The following is a 24,528-nucleotide window of genomic DNA, read 5'->3' as shown; positions in this document are numbered from 1 at the left end:
ACCATTGATCATCTTCTTTTTGAAACCTTGTGCTCCCTTGGTTTCTGTGACTTTATCCTCTCCTGGTTCTCCTCGTACTTCTTGAAATGCTCCTTCAGCATGTCCTTTAGAGGATCCTCCTCATCCCCTATCCAACTTTCAATAGGGGTTCCACAGGTCTCTGTCCTTAGTCTCCTTCTCTTCTCCTCCTATATCTTACCTTTAGATAATCTCATCTGCAAACATAAATTCAGACATCACCTCTGTGTGGAGGTCTCTCAGATCTACCTCTCTACCCCAGGCCTCTCTCCTTCTATCCAAACTAAAATCTTGGTCTGTTTGTCTGACATCTCCTCATGAATGTGTAGCCCTCAATTTAAACTAAACATAATTAAAATATATTTGTTCCCCCTGACCTCCTTTCTCACTTGGAAAACACCGTCATTCTACTTGTTTGTCAGGCCCATAACTTGGGCATCCTCTTCAGCTTGGACCTTTCTCTCTCCTCGCATCCAGGCTAAGTCTAAGTCTTGCCAATTCTTTCTGCATAACATCTCTAAGATATGGCCTTTCTCATGCACCCACACAGCTAAAACGCTCCTCCAGTCTTTCATTGTCTTGTCTCCTGGTACGTTGTCACCTTTTATTTTGACAAATGCAATCTGCTGAGATCCCTTCAGAATGCTGCTGCAAAGATCATTGTCCTAGCCTATCAGTTTGACCATGTCCCCCCTTCACTGACTCCCCCTTCTCTATTGCATCAAACATAAGCTGCTTTCTTTCCATTTTCAAGGCCTTTCATAGATTATCCCTACTTACCGATGGCCTCCCATACACTTATCCAGATGTCTATTGTCATCTCCAGTCAGCCCATGATGCTAGCATCCTATACTCATTTGTTTCATTTTCAAATTTCATGCTTTGCTATGCTGCCCTTCATGCTTGGGAGGAAGTCCCCCTAAACGTCTGCAAAGCTGCCTTGTTGTTCTCCTTCAGAGTCTCCTTAGAACTCTGTCATGATGCCTCATCCTGACCAATATTGTCTCATTTTTTCCTTGTATTCCCCTGTTGTCCTGCCTGCATTTATCTGTTTTCTCTTGTCTTATAATTAGATTGTAAGATCTCTGGTGCAGGAACTGTCTTTTTGTTCTGCGTTTTGTACAGCGCCATGACTAGGGCTTCTAAGTGCTATGGTAATACAGATAATACAGACCCTATTCCCCCATATCTAAAGCTGACTCCTTTCTATATAATTTTCTTAGCTTAATGGAGTGAGGTACTGTTCATAAAGTGTTTTATAATAATTTTCCATAGTGGACAGGTAGATGATGTTTTGGATCTCTTCCAGACATTTTTGCATTGATCCAAAATAATATGTTCTTAGCTACTTTTTCATTTTTTCCATCACTATCTGCTAGATCTATCGGGCCTGTTGGGTTGGACTTTCCAGTAGAGGATGTAGTTTTTTCCCCCAAAAATGTTGGTTTATTCCAATCCAACACATCATTTTTTGGAATAATGGGAGGAAAATAAATTCATATAGCTGATGGAGGTTAGGAGAAATATTTTCTTTTAAGTACTTGGTTTAGTCTATACAAACTCATATGTATCTTGTAGCTGTTTAATTGTAGATTACTCAAGCCCTATATTTGATGCTTCAGATTTAGTATTATTTTTGGTATCCTGATTTATCATTGAACTCATGAATTTCTTTCAGAAAACAATAGATTATGCTGGATTGGTTAATAGCACATCTACATACAATGCAGTTTTATGTTCTGTTTTATTAACTGTAACTCCTTGCTATGCTGCTATTCTTACGAGTTCGTTGAAGAGGGTTAGCAACAAAGGGAATAGAGGACAACCTTGTCTGATTCTTCTTTGTAGATTAAATTCTTTAGAGTTGAACACCTTAATTTTAATCCTGGCAGAGGAAGTGGTGTCCCATAATATATTTATCCAGGTCTTGATATTGCCTCAAAACCCCATCTCTAATATCCGTATTTTTAAGAACTTTACTTTATCAAATACTTTCTTGGGCTCCAGGATAGCAGTAGATCTTTAATGCTTTTTATTTAGCATTTTACCATTTCTTCCTATGATTCTTCTAATGTTGTTGCTCAATTTATCTATTGTGTATGAAGCCCATACAGTGTGTGGTAACCGAGGAAAGACAGCTTCAGTTCTTTAGGATGAGAAATACTTGTGACTAAAAAAGTTTTTTTGTTTGTTTTTTGTTTTTGGGTGTTTTTATTTAACAAATCCATTTGTTTTCACATCATGTGGAAACAATTTTCCACAGATATCTTCTTTATTGTGTTCCTACCTACCTGTTCATGTTTGCTGCAGGAGCTGAATCTCAAACCTGTGCAAAGTTATAAAAGTGGAGGCCAGATTTATGCTCTGCTTAAAATTGAGCTTTCTGAGTCCACTACTTGTAACAGTGGTACCACTGTCAATGCAGAAGTGCTGATACTTTACTGTTTTATGATGATGCATTTATTTAAGAAGCCTAGAATCACATTAGCTATTTTTTTGCAATTGTACCAGGTTAAAAACTGATTTGATTTGCTGTTCGCTACTAAAGTTATGTTGTTTAAACATTATTTCCTCTCAGGTGTTTCAGTTCCATTGAATATGCGATAAGATTATTTTCACCAGGCTGCATAATTGCAGAACAGTTTTCATTTTATTTAGATGATCTTTCGAGTGCTTTTAAATAATAACTTACATGGTGAGAAAGATTCACTTTGTGCAAACAGCAAATGTAACATTTTAACTCTTCCTCCCTTTTTTGTTGAGATTAAGGTACATCATCTTTTCTTCAGTTATCACAGAAATTTAAGATTATTTTAGAAAAGCTGAAGTAAAAAAACTTTCCATAAAATTAATTTTTATATTAAGGTTATTTTTATATAAGTTGTCTCACAGATTTCAGGATTACAAACGGAGGTTCCAAACTAGTGTCAGTCCTCTTAGGACTCAAATCTATTATGCAATCCCATATTTATCTATAATTGAGGATGATAGTGGACAACAAATACCATGAAGGTTGAAGAAAATGACACACTGGTGTTTAATCTTGCTAAACTCTGAAAACCCTAATCGTCGTCTCTTATTATATGCTTTGAAAATACCTTTTTGCCCTAAACCTAATATGTGTATTGACTGGAGTTTTTTGTTTTATAATAAAACCCACTATGTTTGGATTAAGCTTCTTCTTTACAGGAAACTATTGAATTCCACAGTCATTCACTTTGTCAACCTGTAAGATTTCCACTGGAAACCTCAAGTCCTGTAAACACAGAACTTTTTTTTTCTCAATTACAAAACTATTTCTGTGGTCAACTCCTTAAGTGTTTCACTGCATAGAGAAACATTTCTGTTTTTAAAACGTATTGTACAGGTGGGCTCTGTGCGCTGTCTCTACCTGTAGGCACCACCCCAGCAGCTCTCATTGTCTGTGGTTCCCGGCCAATGGGAGCTACAGAGCTGGCTCTTGAGGTAGAGGCAGCATGCAGAGCCCCCTGGCCGCACCTCCACCTAGGAGCTTGAGGGACATATCGGGGGAGCCACGCTGAGCCAGGTAGGGAGTCTGCCAGCCCCGCCAACCCCCTTCATCCCCAACAGCAACGGGAGTCCTAGGCTGTTATCCACTGCCCACCCACCTCCCCAGCAGGTGTGGCATCCCCAGGCTGTTCCCCTCCCCAGAGCACCCAAGATTTAGTCAGGGTATATAGTACAGGTCATGAACAGGTCACAGGCCATGACTTTTTCTTTACTGTCCGTGACCTATCCATGACTTTTACTAAAAATACCCATGATTAAAATGCAGCCTTACCAATGAAACAGCAAGTAGTGTAGCTTTAGCTATTTTGGTCCCAGGATATTAGAGAGACAAGGTGGGTGAGGTAATATCTTTTATTGGACCAACTTCTGTTGGTGAGAGAGACAGTCTTTTGTGTGTGGCTTGAAAGCGTGTTTCTCTCACCAGTGTAAAACTTGGCAGCTTTGTTAACATTGAGGATAATACTTACCAATCTCCGTAACAATGCTCTGAGGATTAATTATGGTAAAGTTTGTGCATTGCTCTGAAAATGTAAAATGCTAGTAAGTACTAGTTTTATTATTTGATGCCCCCTGCAGCTTCCTACTACAAATGGGAATGCAAATACAGTTCCCAAAACCCAAGCTTGACTGCAGTTATGTATGGGTGGAGTTTACTACCTGTAGGACTGGGGCGGCTCCAGACCCCAGCACGCCAAGCGCGTGCTTGGGGCGGCATGCCGCGGGGGGCGCTCTGCCAGTCGCCGGGAGGGGAGGGCGGCAGGCGGCTCCGGTGGACCTCCCGCAGGCGTCCCTGCGGAGGGTCCGCTGATCCCGCAGCTCCAGTGGACCTCCCGCAGGCGTGCCTGCAGAGGGTCCACCTGTCCCACGCGGCTTCGGAGGAGCCGCAGGATCGGCGACCGGCAGAGCGCCCCCCGCAGCATGACGCCCTGCTTGGGGCGGCGAAATGTCTAGAGCCACCCCTGCTGTAGGAATACACATTTTTGTCCTGTTATAAACCATTTTTCCCTTGTCTGGAGCTTCATTTCCCTTATCTTTCAAAAGCAGTTCATTATGAGGGTACCGGTTGCATCTTCATGTTTTGCTTTTTAAAATGGGGCATAAACTCATGTTTTCCTCCAACAGCAGGTGTCCTTTTGGTGTGAAATTTCACACAGTGGTCTGATGTATGCCATCATTATTAGCTTTTGTTTTGCTGAGGTATCACTTAATTTCTTTGGTGTGGAGATAGATATCTGAAAACTCTTAAAATGTATTATAAAATTTTGAAGAGATGTGTGTTACCCAAACTGAAATTACTTGAGAACAGACTAGACTTGACTTGATGTGCTTTACAAGAGTACTTAATATCACAGAATGTACTTTAGTGCTGAAAAATTGAAATGCTGAAACAGACAGCTGGCTTTCTACGAAGTAGCACCTTTTCTTTTGTTACTTACTTGCAAAGCTTTTTATAGAGGTTGATTTAATTCAGTACTAAATACTTAGGTATGTATATGAATTATGTGTCTCTTTCAAGTCACAAAGATGTTCCTTTAATGTGTCTGATTTAATAGTTCATTTATTAGTTCTGACTGTGTCTTCCCAGTTTTGCTTACAAGAAGTACTTCTGTTAGAATTAAATTACTTCCAAATAAGAATTTTGTTCCCATCTTCCAATTCTGTGATATGATTGTTATAAATAAAATATTGCTTTCAAGGAAGTAATCCTGAATGCCCGATAGTATGCAATTGGTGTCATACGTTGAAGTTAGAAGATGTAATATACTGTAATTGGTCTAAAGCACTAGATCATTAGCTAATTATCTCCTTGCTGTTTTATTCTGTTGATGTCTGACATGCATTTTTCCCTTCTGTTGTAGTATTTAAATCGTGGCTGCACTAGATACTTCGCTACCAAAGACACAGACAAGCAAATTTTGCAAAATCGCAAAAGTCCTGAGGTATGGTATATTTTCCACATTTTCAGTTACTTCAAATTACTGTCTTATGCTGATAATGTTAAAAATGTCAATCACATTTGTTTAGAATAAAATGAAATGTTCATTTTACACATCTTACTTGACAGGTTTAAATGGGAACTGGCTGGCATGTTTAAAGTTCTAGTTTTGAAGTGTTTCTAATATTTTATTATCAGGTTCAATACTGGAAGGACTTTTTAAAAACAAAAATGTAAATTTATAGCCTAAAATGTAACCCCTAAAATATTTAAAAAATCCCTTTTTAATTTTTATCTTACTTTAATTCCTATATTTGTCTTAATGGCTCAGCAGATCTTCAACAGGAGACAAAGCAAATATCTTGTACAGAATGTTATCTTAAATTCTTGTTTCTCTTAGCAGTGATACTTTGCAGAGCATTGTTTATTTATCACTTTCGATTTGTTGACAATCTTTTTGCTTTGCTTTTGTTAATAGCTGGTTATGGTATATTTATCCAGAGAATTATTTGGAACGACTGTATAATTAATTATATTCCTATGAGTTAGATGCAGAAACAAATAAGCAGAAAATACAAGTAAAGCTTTTTTTTTTCCTGTTACAAAGTTTAACCAGTTGAGATTGAATTATCTTTTTCATAGTTTAAAAAAAAAATCTCTGTGTTGGTGCTGTTGTGGTGTTTTGGACAATTCTGTATTTCATAGTAGTTACTAAATTAAGAGTGCGATTGGGGGCACTAAGTGTCAAAAGCCATGATCCCACTGGATGGTTAGGACTTTTGAGTGGTGTCATAGCCATACACCGACTCTTTAAGCACAATGATGACTTCATCCCCAGGAAGAGCACATTCTGTTCACCCCACATTTTACCCCACCCCCCAACTGTTTTCTCTTATCCTACTACTAGGAGCTATTTTTCCTAGTGCAGGGGTAGGCAACCTATGGCATGTGTGCCAAAGGCGGCGCACAAGCTGATTTTTAGTGACACTCACACTGCTCGAGTCCTGGCCACCAGTCCGGGGAACTCTGCATTTTAATTTAATTTTAAATGAAGCTTCTTAAACATTTTAAACCCTTATTTACTTTACATATAACAGTAGTTTAGTTATATATTATAGACTTATAGAAAGAGACCTTCTAAAAACGTTAAAATGTATTACTGGCACACAAAGCCTTAAATTAGAATGAATAAATGGCACACCACTGTTGAAAGGTTGCCAACCCCTGTCCTAGTGGAACAATGCATTTCTGAGTAGAACGTCTCCCCCACAAAAATAAACTAATTACTTTATAAACTGTAATTTAAATGACTGGAACTGATCTAATAACAATAAGCCACTTCAGGTAGTTCAGCAAGGCTATTGCGGAACTTCTCAGGTGGCTCAAGGCGCTTGATCTTTGATTGAATGCCTGATAATGCATCCCACTCATGTACCAATAGCTTATTAATGTGCACCTTGGAGTGGTTTATTACTGTTTTGTGGGTGAGAGGGAGAGTTAAGTTTTAACTTTCCACCACCAAGTTGTAAGGCATCATCATGAATGTCTGTCTTGGCAGATAATTATGCCAATCAAAGAAAATGTTTAATGTAATAGTTCTTTGTGAGTGCTGCTGAGCTATAGAAATACTGTTCGTTGATGGATACTTTTTATACCAAAGTTCAGTTTGAAACCATTGTTAATGTCTGAATTAAAATGTACTAAAAGAAAGAGGAGATATTGGAAATGAATGTTGACCACTAAGTAGTGAAACACATGATACTACTAAGTATTAAGCCCTTGTCACTTATTAAACTTGTTCCTGTTGTATATTTTAATAGAAATAGCTCCATGGTAAATTAATCTTTAAACTATTTTTCTTTTCCTTATCAGGAAGATGAGGTGATCATTTTACATAATTAGAAAATTTAGTTTAATTTTTGTGTGTGTCTAACTACTGTTTGACGTGAATCTTTCAGATGCATGCGCTATTTTATTCTGACATGACAATAGTAGTGTTTTCACTGTAGGCTATTCTGTGGACTCTTATTTCAATTAAATTAGGAATCTTTTTTCAATTTAAAGCATTTTAAAATTTAATTGTAAAATTAAAAATTGTGTATATGTTTGATTTAGCCGTTTGGCTGCAAGCAGTTGTTTACCGTCACCACCCTGAAATAATGAAGTTACGTGGTATTCTGGAGTCAAGACAACCAGTAAAAGATGAATATAATATTTAATGGGTGCATGTCTTTTAACCTTTAAAGCACTGCAGACAAATATACTTTTCTGAACAGGAAATGCAAACAAGTATACTTATAGACTAACGTCTGTTAGTCTATAAGGTGCCACAGGATTCTTTGCTGAGTATACTTTTGTAAACCACCCAATGAAAAACTCCCATTCCTTTCCATTTTTGAATCATCCTGTAGCCCCTCTCCTTCCTTCTGTCAATGTCGTACACATAATAATGTTGTCACTAGCACCCCAACTTGTCTTTCCCCATCAAAGACTAGAAACCCTCCCCAGTTCATATACTGAACCTTTCACAACTGCTTTTTGCCATCACCCATGCTATCTGCTGTTGAACCGTTTCTGTTTTCCTGTTTCCCCTCCCCTACCTGTCAAACTCTCCTACTTCGTTAGGTCTCTTCTGAAGATTGGTTAATGTTCTAAGAGTCAAGGACACTTGAAAGCAAGTTATAATATTTTTAAGCATGTATAAATAGTAACATCTTTAGTCCCTTTATATATTTTATGGTTTTGTTTTTGCGTGTTTTGTGCTGCTTGTTCATAAACTAAATTATTAATTACAATTTACTTTCAATCATTTGATTAAATTGTCTGCTTTTCTTGCTCTTTAATAGTACCTAAAAGCAGGTTCCCTGAAGGATCCTCTACTAGATGATCATGGAGACTTCAACAGAATGTGCACAGCAATGAAAAAGATTGGCTTGGATGATGCAGAGAAGCTTGATCTTTTCAGAGTAGTAGCTGGTGTCCTTCACCTTGGAAATATTGATTTTGAGGAAGCTGGGAGTACTTCAGGTTAGATGAATTTTTTAATTATTATAGTCTTCTAAAAAGGTGTGAATGTTTCTTGACTAGATTATGGAATCATAGAATATCAGAGTTGGAAGAGACCTCAGGAGGTCATCTAGTCCAACCCCCTACTCAAAGCAGGACCAAACCCAACTAAATCATCCCAGCCAGGGCTTTGTCAAGCCTGACCTTAAAAACCTCTAAGGATGGAGATTCCACCACCTCCCTAGGTAACCCATTCCAGTGCTTCACCACCTTCTTAGTGAAACAGTGTTTCCTAACAGCCAATCAAGACCACCCCCACTGCAACTTGAGACCATTTGTTCTTGCACTGTCAAGAAGATGACTAACTGAGATAAACTGCACATTACATTCTGAAACAAAATCCTGTTCAATATCTGCTCCATAGCTAAAGTTAATTTAGCTGCCCATTATCAACCTCATCTTCTCTTGAAGTCCCGTTTTCCAACTTTATCAACAAATAAACAAACGCACTAACACAGTCCCCTGAAATTGATCAGGAAACAGGTTTCTTGAAAAGTTTTTGGTAGAAATCAGAAAAGAAATTTTGCACTGCTGTGTGTTGAAAATTTACCTATCATTCAATTTTTTAAAAAATTCTAGCTTGATTTTGGCTCTTTTCACTAGCATGTCTTGGCTTAGAAACTCAGCTGTCTGTTTTGTTTACTTTGGTATGGAGAAATACCTTCCTTTTAGTAATTTTGGGCTGAAGGAAGACCTGTAATATCAGCTTTATAATCTTACAATTGGTAGGGAAGAGGGTAGTTGGGGGCTAACTAGAGCAGAGATATTAATTGAAGGTACAGGAAGGCTGGGGGAGGGGAAATAAGGAGCAGCTGGGAAACTGATAATCTAACTATGCAACTTAACTTTGTTAGGTCTGTTTACCATTTTGCTATCCTTCTTGTTTCTTTAAATTTATTTCTTTATTGCTGCTCTGTTTTATGGATGAGACTTAAGAGAACTCCAATCTTGACATACTTTGAATTTGTCCAGGATAGAAATATTCTATGTGTGGAAATTGTGTATGTCTAATATGGCAAGATAGCGGCTTTTTAACTTGTTCTTCTCTTCCCCACCTCCTGCTACCTGCATCACCAGGTTCATATTTGTACAGATCTGTTAGAATGAGCATGTAGAGGAATGTTTAAAATTATTTTTAGAGATTTATAAGGTAGGTTTATTTTCAGAGGTTTTAGAGGTTTATAAGTGTAAATTGACTAGCTCTTTGTTCCAGGCATGAATTGGGTGTGGAAAATGTGAAAGAAGAGAAGGCTGGGAAAGATGGGCGGTGAGCTGCGGGTAGTAAGGAACTGTTTGGTCCTGCAACTGGGTTATCAGGGGCAGGAGCATGGGATGCATGGTGGAGTGGGGTGAAGAAAGAAGACAGGTTGGGAGGAAGGAGGGAGTTGCAGAGGCCAGAAGACATGGAAGTAGGACTATCAGGGATTGGGAATGGCCTGGAATATCTGAGTGCGGTGGATGGAGGGGAACATAGAAGGGAAGAATCTTTTATTTAAACTTACAATTCAAACCGTTTTCTAGAATAAAATCTTTAAGAGCTCAAAGTTTTACATGTGAGTAAAAGCCCCACCCATTCTCCCCCCTCCTATGTACACACACAGGTGTCAAAAAGACTTGCTGAAACTTGCAGAAAGGTAGCCTAGCTTTGGTGGGCCGTATATATTCTGCTGGAGCAGGACTCCACTCCTGAAATGTGTTTATACCAACCTGATTTAAACTTTTGCTGCTGCTTCAGAAAGCTGGGGAATTACCAGACAAAATCTTCTGGTTTATAAAAGTTATGTTTGAAAGTGGTGTGTCAGTGGAGCCCAGTTTACTCCCAGGCATTACATTTCCTCACAAAATCATTAGTCTTTTAAAGAACTCAAATGTTTTATTGTCTGTCAATGAACAGTTAGTGGCGAACTGCCTGAATCCCTTAATTCTTCATCATTTGTGATTATCCTCACAATATTTCCACCTTAGTTTTAAGGTTATGAGGGATAAAAGGTCTGTGCTTCTGGCAAATGTAATATTTTATTTTATTTTTTGAAAATACAGAAACTTTAACTATGGGAAAATGCTGAATTTTTTTTTTTATGTTAAGCCGTTGCTAAACTGTTGTGGGTCTATGAGCAGATTCTAGTTCAGACTAGAAATAAAGCATACATTTTTAAAACTGAAGGTAATTAACAGTTGGAACAATTTACCTAAGGATTTCTCTTGCTTGGAAATCTTTAAATCGAGACTGGTTGTCTTTATAAGAGAAATGCTATAGTACAGACAGGTTTGGCCTTAAAAATCTGTTACTCTAATTACACTTTACAGCAGCATGAAAACATGATAATGCTGGAAAGGCCTTCACTGTGCATTTGTCAAAGAAAGCATTTAATGGAAACTAGTGTAGTTTCTGCCAACTCAACCCTTATTTTTCTTGTGTACCCTATACAAGTTTATAGTTAACTAATGTCAGGGTTATCATGTTTAGTGCCATGTTTCTGAGATAGTAAAGTCTGATTTATTATATGGCATGTGGGGAAAAAACTGCTTCAGAACCATCAAGTGAAATAAGAACTAAGATATGTAATAATTTTGTTAGACTTGTAAATATATGGGTGAAATATTTACAAACATAGAAATCTTAAAAAAAATCTTTTAAAATAGCTATCAAAATACATACAATAAAGCAGTATAACAATAACTAATTAGGAAGAGTATAAACAACTACAGTACATTATCCAACATTAACATTTATTTCTCCAACTCTCTTTCTGTGTTCTGAGATAATCCTTTGTTTAAGAGCTGGTAGTTTTATATATCTTTAGTTTTTGGAACCAAGAAATGCATCCTTTGATGTCGAGAATTCTATGGGTTAGGAAAATCGATCTTCAGGTTGCAGTGTTTCTTTTTCTTTCTGGTCCTGTTCTGTTCCTAGACTGCAGACTGGAGCTGTTTCTCTTATAGTAAAAAGGGGATTTGTGAATACAAAAATGTCATACTAATATATTATATGACTTGTTTATATTTCTCAAACTTCTGTCGCACATCTCAGTAAATAGTGAGTAATCACTAAATTATCAGTAATATAAAGGTGGATATTGATCGGTCGACAGTTCTGAGTTCATCCTTTTTTTTTAAATAAGTAGTCACTAATTGTCATCTCAGCTGGCTTTTGTTGTAACATCTTTCTAAACTTGTTCACTAGGTGGATGCATTCTGAAGAACAAATCTAGTCAGTCTTTAGAATACTGCGCAGAATTGCTAGGTTTGGATCAGGATGATCTGCGTGTCAGCTTAACCACCAGAGTCATGCTTACAACAGCAGGGGGCACCAAAGGAACGGTTATAAAGTAAGTTCAGAATACTCCACTGTTCAGCTGTAAATGCCAAAGTAGCCCATTTAAAAATAAATGGTAAAGTGATTATAGATTTTTTTTTAATTAATAGCTGTGCATTGTTCAGCATACATCTGTTTGTCTGTAAACAATCTCTAAAACATGGACTTTGATGCAGATTTCTCAGTCTTTCTCATTGCTTTAGTAAGATAGTCAACTTCCTGATACCAAAGTGCTTGAAACAGTAAATAAAATGCCTACCATCATACCAGTTTTTATTCTCTTACCCCCACCTTCAACTGTAGGAATTGGATACTATCATCTGTGTAACAAAAATAGCAGTTATGAGCAAAAATATATATACAATATAAGCAGCATCACTGAAGTAAATTGTTTAGAGAGTTCAGCCTTTTGCTTATACATTTGAGAAAGGGCAAATGACCTAAGGCACATGCTTAACCACTTTTAAGTACAAACTGAATCCATTTTAGCATAACAATGTTTACTTAAAAGTGTGCAGCACCTTTCAAGATGCAAATGGAGATGGAAGTGAGAAGTATTAGCTTGTAAGTGTAATGGTGGTTGTGCTGGTTGCTTGAGGTGGTTACAGTAGTTTGATTTTACTAAATGATCTAAAATGTACCTGTTGCCTTTCTGTGCTCTTATATTTGCTTTCATTTTGAAGGATAATATGATTACTCTACAGTATTATGATAAGTAATGATTTTTAAATTTTTAAATAAATTTTTTGAATTTTTTTTAAACTTCTGTATCAATGAAGTTAGCATTAAGTCTAAGTGTATAAAAGTAACTTGTTAAATCCTTACTTAAACCTCTCAAAAAATCTAATTTTCTGTGTTAACAAATATTCATTATTTGTTAATTAATAACACTGGCACTGTTAATTAATATTAGGCCTACAACTTTAATATGTGATTGCTATAATCTTGTTGGGAATGTCATCCAGATTTTAAACTGTTTTTATTTTTAAATATACAATTTTTATGATTGTCTGCAGAAAAACGGGTGATTTTTCCAGTTTCTTGGCAACGAAGTTTGAGCTTCTGCTGTTTAAACAGTTAACTACTGCAGCAAAATGGTGTTTGCAGAACTGTGTATATAGTTGCGGTTTATATGCCTCAACAAAGACTTAAAGAAAACTGCACAGTTAGCTTTTGTTTCATTAGGAATGTTGGAAAAATAGAACAAGAGGACAAACTAAACTGGAAAGAAATGTGCTTTAGCCATTAAAAGGATTATTGAATTTACTTGCGTAAGTAGTAATAACACATTAAAAAATCAGTAGTTCCCTTTTAAAGTGTTTTTATTATATAGATTTTTATTAAATATTTATATCACTTGAGATGTAAAATGCTACTAATTACAATTTATATCTTTTTTGTATTTTGTAGCACTAAATATTGTCATAATTTTAAAACTAGAGTAAGTGTTGTACATCTATTCAAAATAGCAAATGGTTTTGCAACATGAGCAATTTGGTTTAACCTGGGTGTTTCACACTATGGTCTTGAGTTTAAATTGAGCACTTCAGCAAGTTAGTTAATGTACATTTATATTCTATCATACTTATGAGGTGAAAAATTGATCTTAAAACACTTTGGAACATTGGCATTTCTCTGGTCATACTCTGAATTTTAAGGATGTAATGGAGTTGCTTACAAACACATGAATGTAGGCAAGTCTGCTGTTTGAACTGCTGCAGAGATTTTTTTTTTTTTTAAAAGGAGGCAACACTGAAGCCTGCTTCCCGACTGAAGGCTATTTAGAATGTTCTCCAGGCTTGAACCATACTAATGCTGATACAATATTTTAGGTCTCTGTTAAGATTGATTCTGCACCCCACAATATGTGTGCTCTCTAGCCTGCATCTTTTTCTCTCACTACTATATTATACTAAGTGGCTGTTCACTTATGGCCTTTCCTCTCATTTCTAGTTAAAATAAACCAGGGGTGAGTCACATGCACCTCTGTTACCATTGAAGTGCGGCTTGCAGAACCTCTCCACACTTCCCCCACCAGACTGGGGTGGAGCTTGGGATCTCTGCGCCTTGCAGCCGGGTGGTGGGGTAGGGATTTCTGCCCAGCAGGGCAGGCGGTCATCTCGGGGCTTCAATAGGAGCAGGGCTGAAGCCCCGAACTCTGTCAGGTACCTCCCACATGGCTAAAGCCCCGAGCCCCAGCAGATGCATCCTGGCTCTTGAACTTCTGAAGATTGTTGTATGCGGCTTGCAGGGTCAGTAAGTTTGGCCACACCTGGAATAAACAATTGGAATCTTTAGGCAGTGATGTAAACACTTTATCCTGCTTGTCATTGTGCATGGGGAAGGGGATTCAATAGTGAGAACTTCAGGATGGCCACTGCCGGTAAAAATTAAAATGGGGTTGGAAATAAGAAGGGAGGGCATCTGTGAAGGAGTGTGCTAAATCCTCTGGAGCAGACAGGACCAGCTTTCCCCAAATGCTTAAGAACATAAGAGCTGCCATACACACCAAAGGCCCATCTATCCAAGTATCCTGTCTCCAACCATGGCCAGTACCAGAGCTTCAGGAGAAGTGTATAGAATAGGGCAATTATGGAATAATCCGTCCTTGTCTTCCTCTCCCAGCTTTTGGCAGTCAGATGTTAAGGGTCACCTCGAGCATGGGGATGAATCCCCAACCCTCTTGGCTAATAGCCATTGATGATCCTCCATTAACTTACCTAGTTTGTGGGGTTTTTTTTTTCTTTTTTTTTTGGACCCTGCTATACTTTTGCCCATCACAACATCCCATGGCAATGAGTTGCACCAGTTAATTGTACTCCATGTGACAAAATACTTCCTCTTGTTTGTATTATACCTGCTTCCTACTAATTTCATCAGGTGACCCCCTGAAGTATAGTTAGGGTAAATAACACTTTTCTATTCACTTTTTCAACACCATTCATGATTTTATAGACCTCTGTCGTATCCTGTCTTAGTTATCGCTTTTCTAAGATCAACAACCCTAATCTTTTTAGCCTCTCCATATATGGAAGTTGTTCCAAATGTCTCTATGGTTCTTCTTCTCTGAAAAAATGACTGTAATAATGGTTTTCCAGATCAAATTTGCTCAATTTACAACTAAAATGACCATTTTGGGGTTTCTTTTTGTTGTTTTTTTTGTATTTTTTTTAAACTGCCAGACCTGCATACTTCCCTTGGGGTAGGAGTCCAGCTATGTCCTTTCTGACTAGCATGATAACTCTGACACAATGTTAACAGATGCTATTTCAAAGGTGGCTATACTGTTATGCCAGTAGATCTTTTACTGCTTAATTTTTACAATATTTTACTCTGTGGATTAGTAAGAAGAGCTCTGCAGACCTGAAATCACTGCATTAAGCCCGCTTCTCCAGCCTTATTCTAAACTTATTCACTGTGGCTAAGAAAACCACACATGAACAAACTTATCTCTTTCCCTTGTGCCTTATTGAATCTATAATGAAAGCAGATTAGTGTGCACTAGATTTTCATGAAATGTCTAGGTTTTACCAGTGAAATAGTTTTAAAAATTATTAGTTAAACCTGTGTTTAATACTTATAATAATTAAACAAAAATTCTTTCTTCTAGATTTAAAGAAACGAATATTCTGAAAAATGTTCATGGTTTCTCGGTTTCTATTTTCTGAGAGAATTAGTAGGTCACAATGAAGAAATAGCTCAGCTGAAATAGCTTTGCTCAGAGTATAAAAAAGGTTATGTTCTGCTGTGCACAATAGAGCCATCAAGAAGGGTGATGTTAAATGCTCTCTTCATAGATTTATTAAATACTATTCTGAAGTGGACATGCCAAGGGAACTTGTCAGTGACACTAAATGTATCTGTCCTTGTTAGCTTCCCTGAAAGAGCAATGGCTGATGTCTTGCAATGCATATCCAGAAAATCTACAGCTAGCAATAATGTGTTCAGATACAAAATCTGATATTCCTCTCAAAATTAATGCACCTTGGTATCTTTGGTTACTCGGCTTTTCTCCCTCCATGCATCCTTTGAGACAAGAACTGTGCAAGGTGATATACTTGGAGTAGATGAGACAGTGTAAAATGTTTTCAAATGGTATCATTCTAGCTTCTTATGCTTAGTCTTGGGGTAGTACTGCTTGGAGTAAAGCAGTCTTTTACAACCTAGAGTTCACAAACCACAAACAGTTGGGACTACTACCTCAATCTAGATCCTATTTTTGGATCACAAAAAAGTCACCCTACACAGCATGATATAGGGAGCACTGATCAAATAATCGGTATTGTAGGAATGCTCTTGCTTCATCCCAGAAGCCAGAAAATGTGGGAGAGGGATTTTTCCCTTTTCTTCTAGAAGTATGGAAAGTGAGGAGGGAAGAACAAAGTGGAAAGAAAAAAAATCCTTTCCTTCCTTGCAACCAAGAAAAGGGAAGAAAGAGACCACTCTTACACTTTCTGCTCAACAGGATGTGAGAGAGAGGGATTGGGAGGGAAGAAAGATAGTAAGTAGAATGATGATATTGCATTATTAGTCTGTGTCATACCTAATAACTCTCCAACCACATTCCATCATCTCAATGCAATGGCAGGACACTATATTATAATTCTTTTGTGCATTTTAAGTTGTGAAAAATGCATTTGTAGAACCAGATTTCTCTCTTTCCATGGGTTTCTTCTGTTTGCAGTAGGTGCTCACAATAGTTGTTTTGTGCTGTTCTGGAATTAACATTGCTGCAGTAGTTCAATCTTGAGTAGTTCTAATATTTTAATAGAATAAATACCTTAGCAGTTTCTTAGTTATGTGTGTTAATGATTTAACATCTCAGTTTTTTATAACTGTTTACATACTTTATAGCTAAAACAAATACGTCTTTAAATAAATATGGTATACTGGATTACATAAGAGAACTGCAGTTGACATGAATTGTTGTGAAGATTACCAGGCTGATCTCTTAAATATATCAAAAGGGAATATAAAGGTACCTTGCCTCTATTTATAGGATAAGATTCCTGCCAGTACTTGTTACCATAAGATAAATCAGGAGATACTTAGTGGAAGAAGAGATTGTGTGTTAAGGCTAATTACTATCTAATGTAATGTAGCTGCAGTTGTCCATAATGAATGGAGTCTTTACTTTCCTAATTTATCATTTACGATAGAAAGCAATCTCAGACATTAGAAGTACTGTCTTTGAAAACACATTTTTTTCAAGAGAATGTAGTGCTTGTAAAAGGAGACTAACAGTGCTATGGCTATACAGAATGAGTATAACATGGACAGCTGCACCGTGTAAGCTTTCTCACTCTGACCTGCCAGTTCTTCTCAACCCTAACTTAGAGAGCCCTGTAGGGGTGGTAGGGTAGTTAATGCTTCATGATTATGAAAACCATGACCTCTTGCATGGATGTCAGCAGCAAATATTTTAGTTATGATGGCTGTGGGGGCTGGGGGTAAGTAGATTCTTGTCCTTTTGAAAAGCTCCATATTCGAATAGCAAAGCCCCGGGGTGCTAGAACAGTTTTAGTAGTGGGGGTCCTGATGATGGAGACCATGGAAACCATGCATTTGTTATTACTACTTCAAGCCAGGGGGTGTGGCAGCAACCCCAGCACCCTTAGTTCCAGCACCACTCCCAATGCCCTTACCCATTCAGTCCATCCCACTTCATCCCTGATCTTTTTTTAACACTAAGACATACAGTTGTTCTCCTAAGAAAAATTAAATTCCATGCCTTTCTTACCCTGCACAAACTTGTAATAGCCATTATCAGCAAAGCACTGTCAATATTGTATTCTAACTTTCTTTTAAAAGAGGTTTACAGCATGTTTTGCTGGGGGCTTAACATTTCCATGCAAAATTTTGCTCTTTTAAGGGCCCGATCCTGCACCACTGGAGGTAGTGGGAGTTTTGCAGTTTGATTCAGTGGCAGAAGGAGTGGGGCCTGAGTGTGTATTCTTGGTTTTTTACCACATTAAAATATATTAAAAAAAATCTTTTTCCATATTTTGACTTCTAGTGAAGCTACGTTTCCTCGTTTTAGATGTCTTTTCCCACACATCTAGTTGTACATTGGTTTCTAGTAATAAATGTATAACTTATTGCACATATGAATATCTGACTATTTGATGGATTTCTGTAGGTATATCTATATTTTTTCATTCTGATGAAAGATTTACATATGAAAAATTACAACTGGCTTTGAAAAGACTTGCATTCTCAGGAGATTAGATAGCTACTTCATAAAGCCAATTTGGTAAATAGACATTTTAAAATACGTTTAAACATAGATTTACTTAACTGGCTTTGGATTTACCCAATGTGCTTGGAACCTTTTTCATCCTGTATTTTGTAACATCTGAAGTCATAAACAACTTTTTAAACAGTAAAAGCAAGAAAACAGTGTGAAGCTAGGAAAAGCACATTGCAGTGTAAAGGCTGAAAATTTAAAAGAAGAAAAACCAAAGGACATGTTCTCCTTTTCCAGACTATTAAACAAAAAACCACCCCTTCCTTTTTAGCATATAAACAAATTATGTCCAGTTTCGCACCCCCACCCCCAATTACTGATAAAACTGATGTCCTAGTCTTTGCAAAAGCATAGTAAACTATAATAAATAAATAAACACAAAGCAAAAATAAAATCCATGACACCATCATGGTGGCAGCTGATGAATATTTTGTTACATTGAAGTGTATTTATTTATTTTGTTGGCTTTTCTATGGCACTTATCCCTATGGGTGTCTGAGTTTATCTTCACAACACTCCTATGACGTTGGGAAGATTTATCTATGTTTTACAGCTAGTGTAGTTAGGCACAGAGTGATCGAATTACCCAAAATCACACAAGAAGGCTGTGTTTGAATTGGCACTAGAACCCAGGTTTTCAGTGTTCTAGTCCAGTGCCTTAATCAAAAAGACGTCTTCCTCCATCCTTGTAGTCGCAAGTGCTTAACAGTGAAAAGATTCTGAAACTTAATGATGTCTCTGTTTTTTGTTTTGTAGGGTACCCTTGAAAGTAGAACAAGCAAACAATGCACGTGATGCCTTGGCTAAAACTGTATATAGTCATCTTTTTGATCATGTGGTAAACCGAGTAAACCAGTGTTTTCCATTTGAGACCTCCTCTTTCTTCATTGGCGTTCTAGATATAGCTGGTTTTGGTAAGTGCTCTTTTTTTTTCCCCCCCTTTGGATTTTCTTGTTCTTTATCATTCGTGTATGTGTGTACACACTGTGGGTAGGTACAATGGCATATTAATGAAAGTGAACACTGTTCAGATAATTCTGAGATATGAAGGTATAGGGGAGTTTCTCAAGATATTAACAGAATCTCTAAATCACGAATGTGAAGCTGGACAGGTTTATTTGTTTGAAACTGGACTTCAGAACACTAGAGTGTCTATGCAGACACCATTTTTTCCTGTGTGTAGCTCTGTCCAGCCTGTGCAGTTTGAGTCCAAGAAAGTTCCCAGACTAGGCATGGCAGAATTTGATTTTTACAGTTTTGGTGGATAATATAGATGTTTATTTTCAAGCATTATTTTCAATTTAAATTGATTTAAAGGTTCACAGATGTGGGAAGCTACTGGGGAGGAGGGGTCATATAATTATTTAATGACAGTAGAGGTTGAGAGTCAAAAAGTTAGTTTTATAACCATTAAAACAAATTGGCTACATCACATGTCAAAATATACAAAGTAAATGTCCTTAAATCATGTTCTTAAGTAGCATTTTTCTTACTTTGTCTACGTGTAAATTTTGATTATCATCTATGGAAATATTTTTTCATCAATTTAATTGATAGTTACCAATATTTACTGATAAAAATCTGATCCTTTCCAGCCTTCCCATGATGCTCTGTGGTTTTAACAGCAGCACTGACTACTCACTGTTCTGAGGGGAGCCTTCCTCTTTAGAGGTGTCAGTAGAAAGCTGTACTGAGCTGCCCAAGCCGTCCTCAAGATAAAGCCTTGAGTAGGCTCTGGTTCTGGACAACCAATGAGATCAGGAGCAGCATTGAATGTGCTTATAGTTTCTCATACCATCTTGGGGGGAGTGGAGTGTACTGACTGATACGCAGATAAGAAAGAGACTGAGGCCTGGTCTATAGCACACACTTAAATCGACATAAGGCCGCTTACATCAAACTAATTATGTCACACACATTACAGCCTTGTCCCGCCGATGTTAGTGAGCTAGTACACCAACATCATAACTCCACCTCCACAAGAGGCGTAGCATTTATGTTGGTGTAGTTAGGGCGATGCAGTGTCTGTGTAGACACTGTGTTACTTACATCGGCTGCCGAGCTTTCTTGTCAATTTCACGGCTGCCCCGGCTCCCCACTCCCAGATGAGCTGCTGCCTAGAGGCTCCCCACTCAGGGAGGTGAGAAGCCTGGGCGGCTGCCCCTCCCCCCTTCCCAGCAAAGAGCCTAGGGGGCAACTGATCTCTCCGTGGGGAGCTGCAAGCCTTGGCTCTCAGCACCCCACGCTGCCCCTCTTCAGTGGGTGGAAGCACTCTTGGTGAGGATGCACACCACCAACAGAAGGAGGGTAATGTGGATATCAGCCACCACAGTGATGGCCAGGAGAGCCACAGGTGATATGGCTCTTGTCAGGGCTGTGCTGTGAAGTAGTTTCAGGGTGGCAGGTGGTAGTGTGGAGATAAGGGCCTTGTTCTACTGCATTCTTGCTGTGTATAATAATAGTAATAACTTGTATTGGAGAGTGTGAAATCAGATATAACTGCAAGTTATTGGTTCCAGAAACATGAACTTTTCACGTCCATTTTATTTCTGGTTTATACCCAACTTATTACAGGGACTATGAGACTCTGTAAAACCACTTCATTCGATATGTTTGTCATGGATCTGAACAAAAGATTTGGTGTTAAAACATTAACTCTATTAACCCCCTCTCCCCAACATTATATAACTAAATTTTCAGAATACTAATTTATCATAATTCAAAGCAGTTTAACGTTTTGTTTTTCAGAATATTTTGAACACAACAGTTTTGAACAGTTTTGTATTAACTACTGTAATGAAAAGCTGCAGCAATTCTTCAATGAAAGGATTCTGAAAGAGGTAATTTATATCCCACTTCATGTCTGAGTAACCCACTGACTTTTCTGAAAAGAAAATGAAGATAAGGGTATGTGAAATGGCAATGCTTTCCAGACATTTTGTTCATTTTCCTTTTAATTACAATTAAAGAACTTTGTGTGTCTGTTATAGCGTAGAGTCAGGTGTATACCTGAAGTGTAGTTTGCTCTTGGTTGAAGAATTTTTCATTTGTTGAATATGTCAAATTATTTCCCAGTCTGAGTTGGTTGGTGGTTTGTTCATCTTTGGGAACATGCATTAAGCGCAATGCACTAAGCAATTATTATTATTATTATTATTAATTGTAGTGTGTTAGCATCTAGAGGCCAGAGTAGACATACAATGGAGACAGTCCTGGATCTGAAGAGTTTACAATCGGAGTATGAGATTATAGGCAACAGATGGGGGTGTGTGGGTGGGAAATGCTAAGAAACAATGACATATTAGTCAGTTTGATAAACTGGTCACAGAGCACACAATGCCTAACCGTTGTTTAGTGTAGGCTTTGTGGCAGAGAAGATTTCTAAGGAGGGATCTGAAAGAGGACTACAAGGTGAAATCTAAAATGCACCATTTTTGTGGCTTTCCTTGTCTTCCCTGTTCAAAAGGGGAGAGAGAGAGTTCAGAGGCCCTTATTAAACTGCATGTGCCCCAGGACTGCACAGGTTTTTTTGGCACTACTCCAACTGCCCTGCTTAGCTTTCAGAGTTCAATAAGCTCTCAATTAAGAAATACTTTCTCCTCAAATAGTACTATCAAATGTGACCCCTTCTCAACAGGTAGTGCTCATGAAATCAGTATGTTTGAAACTGATCTAGGACTTCAAAGTAGTGAATAAAAACTAAAATGACATGTGTGTTCAGGTTGCACTTCTGCTGCATATTGAAAAGACTTTGTTGAAAACCAGTATGATTGGATAAACTACTGGTTAAACTCTGAAAAGTACCATTGGTACTTTGGCTGGGGCAGCCTAAGAGGGGCAAGACTCAGAAACCGCTCCTTATCTTGTGTCTGCCTGTAATACTGAAGAGCTAGGTAGGAAAGGGATAAGAGCATAAGAGGTCAAAGCAGTTTATCGTATTCCTAAAGAACAAGAGTAATGGATTGGGCAGATTGAAGAGGCTCCCCTGAACACTGGATTAAGTGAGCCAGGCCTTTTAGAAACTCCGGGCAAGAAAGAAACTGGCTATTTTGGCACAGTTTTATCCCCAGGAACTAATTAACTTTAATTTTAGGACTGTGTTGACTTGTGACCTGAGAACATTTGCTATGTAAGTCACTGGAAGAGGATATCAAACTCCACCATGCAATCAGAAAAGTGACTTTGTAATCATGGTTTAAGAACTTCTGGATGAACTCCCAGATAGAGCTGTTTTAAGTAAAACTGCATCGGTGACTAAATTGTTGGAAAATCAGGTTTTCATCAGACTTATGAGAGAGATGATTTTTCTTGTCTGAGTACCATTTTTCCTCAGCATGGCAGGAACATTAAGAAAATGCTTCAAATTCCAAGGCCAAAAACCTTTTAGAAGTCTTGTTGTCACTATGATGGCATTTAATCACCTACATACATCCTGAGCTTTTGGAGTTCTTGGATTTTCTGTTGGATAGATGTTGTCCTGATAGTCTGAGATTATATGGAGGTAGCAGAGGTTGGAGGTAATATTCTCATCAGTCTTACTACCCGTATTTAAATTTAATGTACTTCCTTTAATGTACTCACTAAATTATTGATAGCAGTAAGCACTTACAAAAAAAAATGGAAGCCAACAGTAACTAAAACTCCTTTGGGTTCGATCTGGTGGTAGCCCTTTTTTTCTAGGGGATTGAAGTTAGAAGGGACATACAAGCTTTACTTTTGAAGGCGAGATAAGAGTTTGTCATCTCTGTGAGATAGTACTTTCAGAGAACAATTACAAATAACAATTTTTTATTACTTTGTAATGCATACTAGAAAACTAGGTAAAAGGTCAGATTAAACTGAGCATTTTTCTGAGCAAATAGTTATTGTACTGCAATTACCTTAAAGATATACCAAGCCAAGCAGATTATTTTATCTTTTTAAATATTAAACTATTGTTTGTAGTGCCTTTTTTCAAAGTTTGGATACTATTTGAGCTGCTTCACTTGTCACATGTGCTGGGTTAAAGCCTATCGTGGCCAAAGGAAAGATGATATATTTCGCAATATGCCTAGCAGTCTATTGCAGACACAAATTTGCTAAGACAGGCCAATAATAAGGAAATAAAAAAAGCTGTTCTCTACTTATTCATTTGAGTGCTTGGAAGAATATTTAATTAAAATTACAATACATCGAAAAACAGTAATTGATGCATACTCAGAGCTTGCAAGCTTTGTACAGATGAAAGTGGCATTTGAGTATATAATCAAATAATTTTAATAGTTTGAATGCTTTAGATTGGGTTTCATTTAGTGACTTATAATGTGAGGTGGCTTTAGAGTTTGTTACTACATTTAAATGAAATATAACATTGTGGAGAGAGGGATGATTTCTCCAAAATATATCTAAAGTTTAATTAAGTTTCTCTTACAAGCTCTATGTGAATGCCTCCCTCCAATTTTGTCAGAAGTAAATCAATCTGGCTGAATGTCCTTGTGGACTGGTGACATATAGGAATAGTGTTTTGCCACAAGTTTGCAGCGTTATAGGACAAGATATTTGGAAGATCAGACGTTTGAAAACACGAGTTCATATCCCCTGAAAAGTACCTTACCTCTTTTTTCTATTTCGTATTTTTAGAACAGCTTGGCATAGAAATTCTAAACTTAATTTATTCTATTTATTCTTCTTGATGCCTTCAACAAGGTGAATTTTGTAGTTACCTGAAAGGTTTACTCTTGACCTGTGGGAATTCCTGAGTACCTCAAACTCTAGAGCCTATGTGTGGAGTTTTTAGATGTCTGGAGTCACTGCCTTTGAATTTTAATTTGCATACATACTAGCTGAAAATTTTGAATTAAAGATATAAACATCCATAGGTAAGCCAATAGGCATTCTATGGAGCTAATTGTATCTTGGCACCAACTACTTTCTTGATGGATAGTTTATTCTCAGTGTGTCTTGCATCTTTTAAGGTTTATGCTCCTTCTAATTCTATGAAAGAGATCCAAGTATTTCCTTCTCCACATCTGCATTTACAGAGCTAGTTCAGTGGATATAGGAAGGCTCACTTCTTATATCAGGAACAGACATTGGCTTTAGAGTCAGAGCAAATGTATTCATGCCATCTCCTAAGCTTCAAGGTCATTCACAACTCTGTCTTTTACTACTTGTCCACTCCCTTTTCTTATCACATGGCCCCCACCTTCTGTTTTGCTAAAGATGTGGGCTGGGTGGTATGTGGGCTTAGATTCCCTTTGCTTAGGGCAACTGTTCCTCAGGTGTTCAATGGAGTTCTGTATGTAACACCTTCTTAGACCATCCTCTAGGGTCTGTAAATGTGATTACCATGATGAGGGTCGGCTTTGGGGAGTTTCTGGGCTCCAACCACCCTACATTTTCCTAGGGTGAAATGGAGTCTCCCCTTTACACCAG

The 24,528-nt window shown here is 37.6% G+C and overlaps 1 protein-coding gene across 8 annotated transcripts in view; it reads left to right on the top strand.

Annotated features, from left to right (window-relative positions):
• MYO6 (myosin VI) overlaps nucleotides 1–24,528 on the top strand; it is a 160,180-nt gene that overhangs the window by 66,117 nt on the left and 69,535 nt on the right. For all 8 annotated transcript variants that reach the window (XR_005596381.1, XM_039531197.1, XM_039531204.1 and 5 more), the window contains 5 exons: nucleotides 5,409–5,489; nucleotides 8,332–8,512; nucleotides 11,736–11,880; nucleotides 18,871–19,028; nucleotides 20,863–20,954. Coding sequence is in view for 7 of the 8 variants with exons in the window: in XM_039531197.1 (XP_039387131.1) it covers nucleotides 5,409–5,489; nucleotides 8,332–8,512; nucleotides 11,736–11,880; nucleotides 18,871–19,028; nucleotides 20,863–20,954 (657 nt within the window). In the remaining variant the exon portion in view is untranslated. The remainder of the gene's footprint in view (nucleotides 1–5,408; nucleotides 5,490–8,331; nucleotides 8,513–11,735; nucleotides 11,881–18,870; nucleotides 19,029–20,862; nucleotides 20,955–24,528) is intronic.

This window comes from Mauremys reevesii, linkage group 3 (genome assembly GCF_016161935.1).
Source record: "Mauremys reevesii isolate NIE-2019 linkage group 3, ASM1616193v1, whole genome shotgun sequence".
Lineage (NCBI taxonomy): Eukaryota > Metazoa > Chordata > Testudines > Geoemydidae > Mauremys > Mauremys reevesii.
The sequence above is the reverse complement of the archived record's forward strand: the minus strand, read 5'-3'. Positions and strand labels throughout refer to the sequence as shown.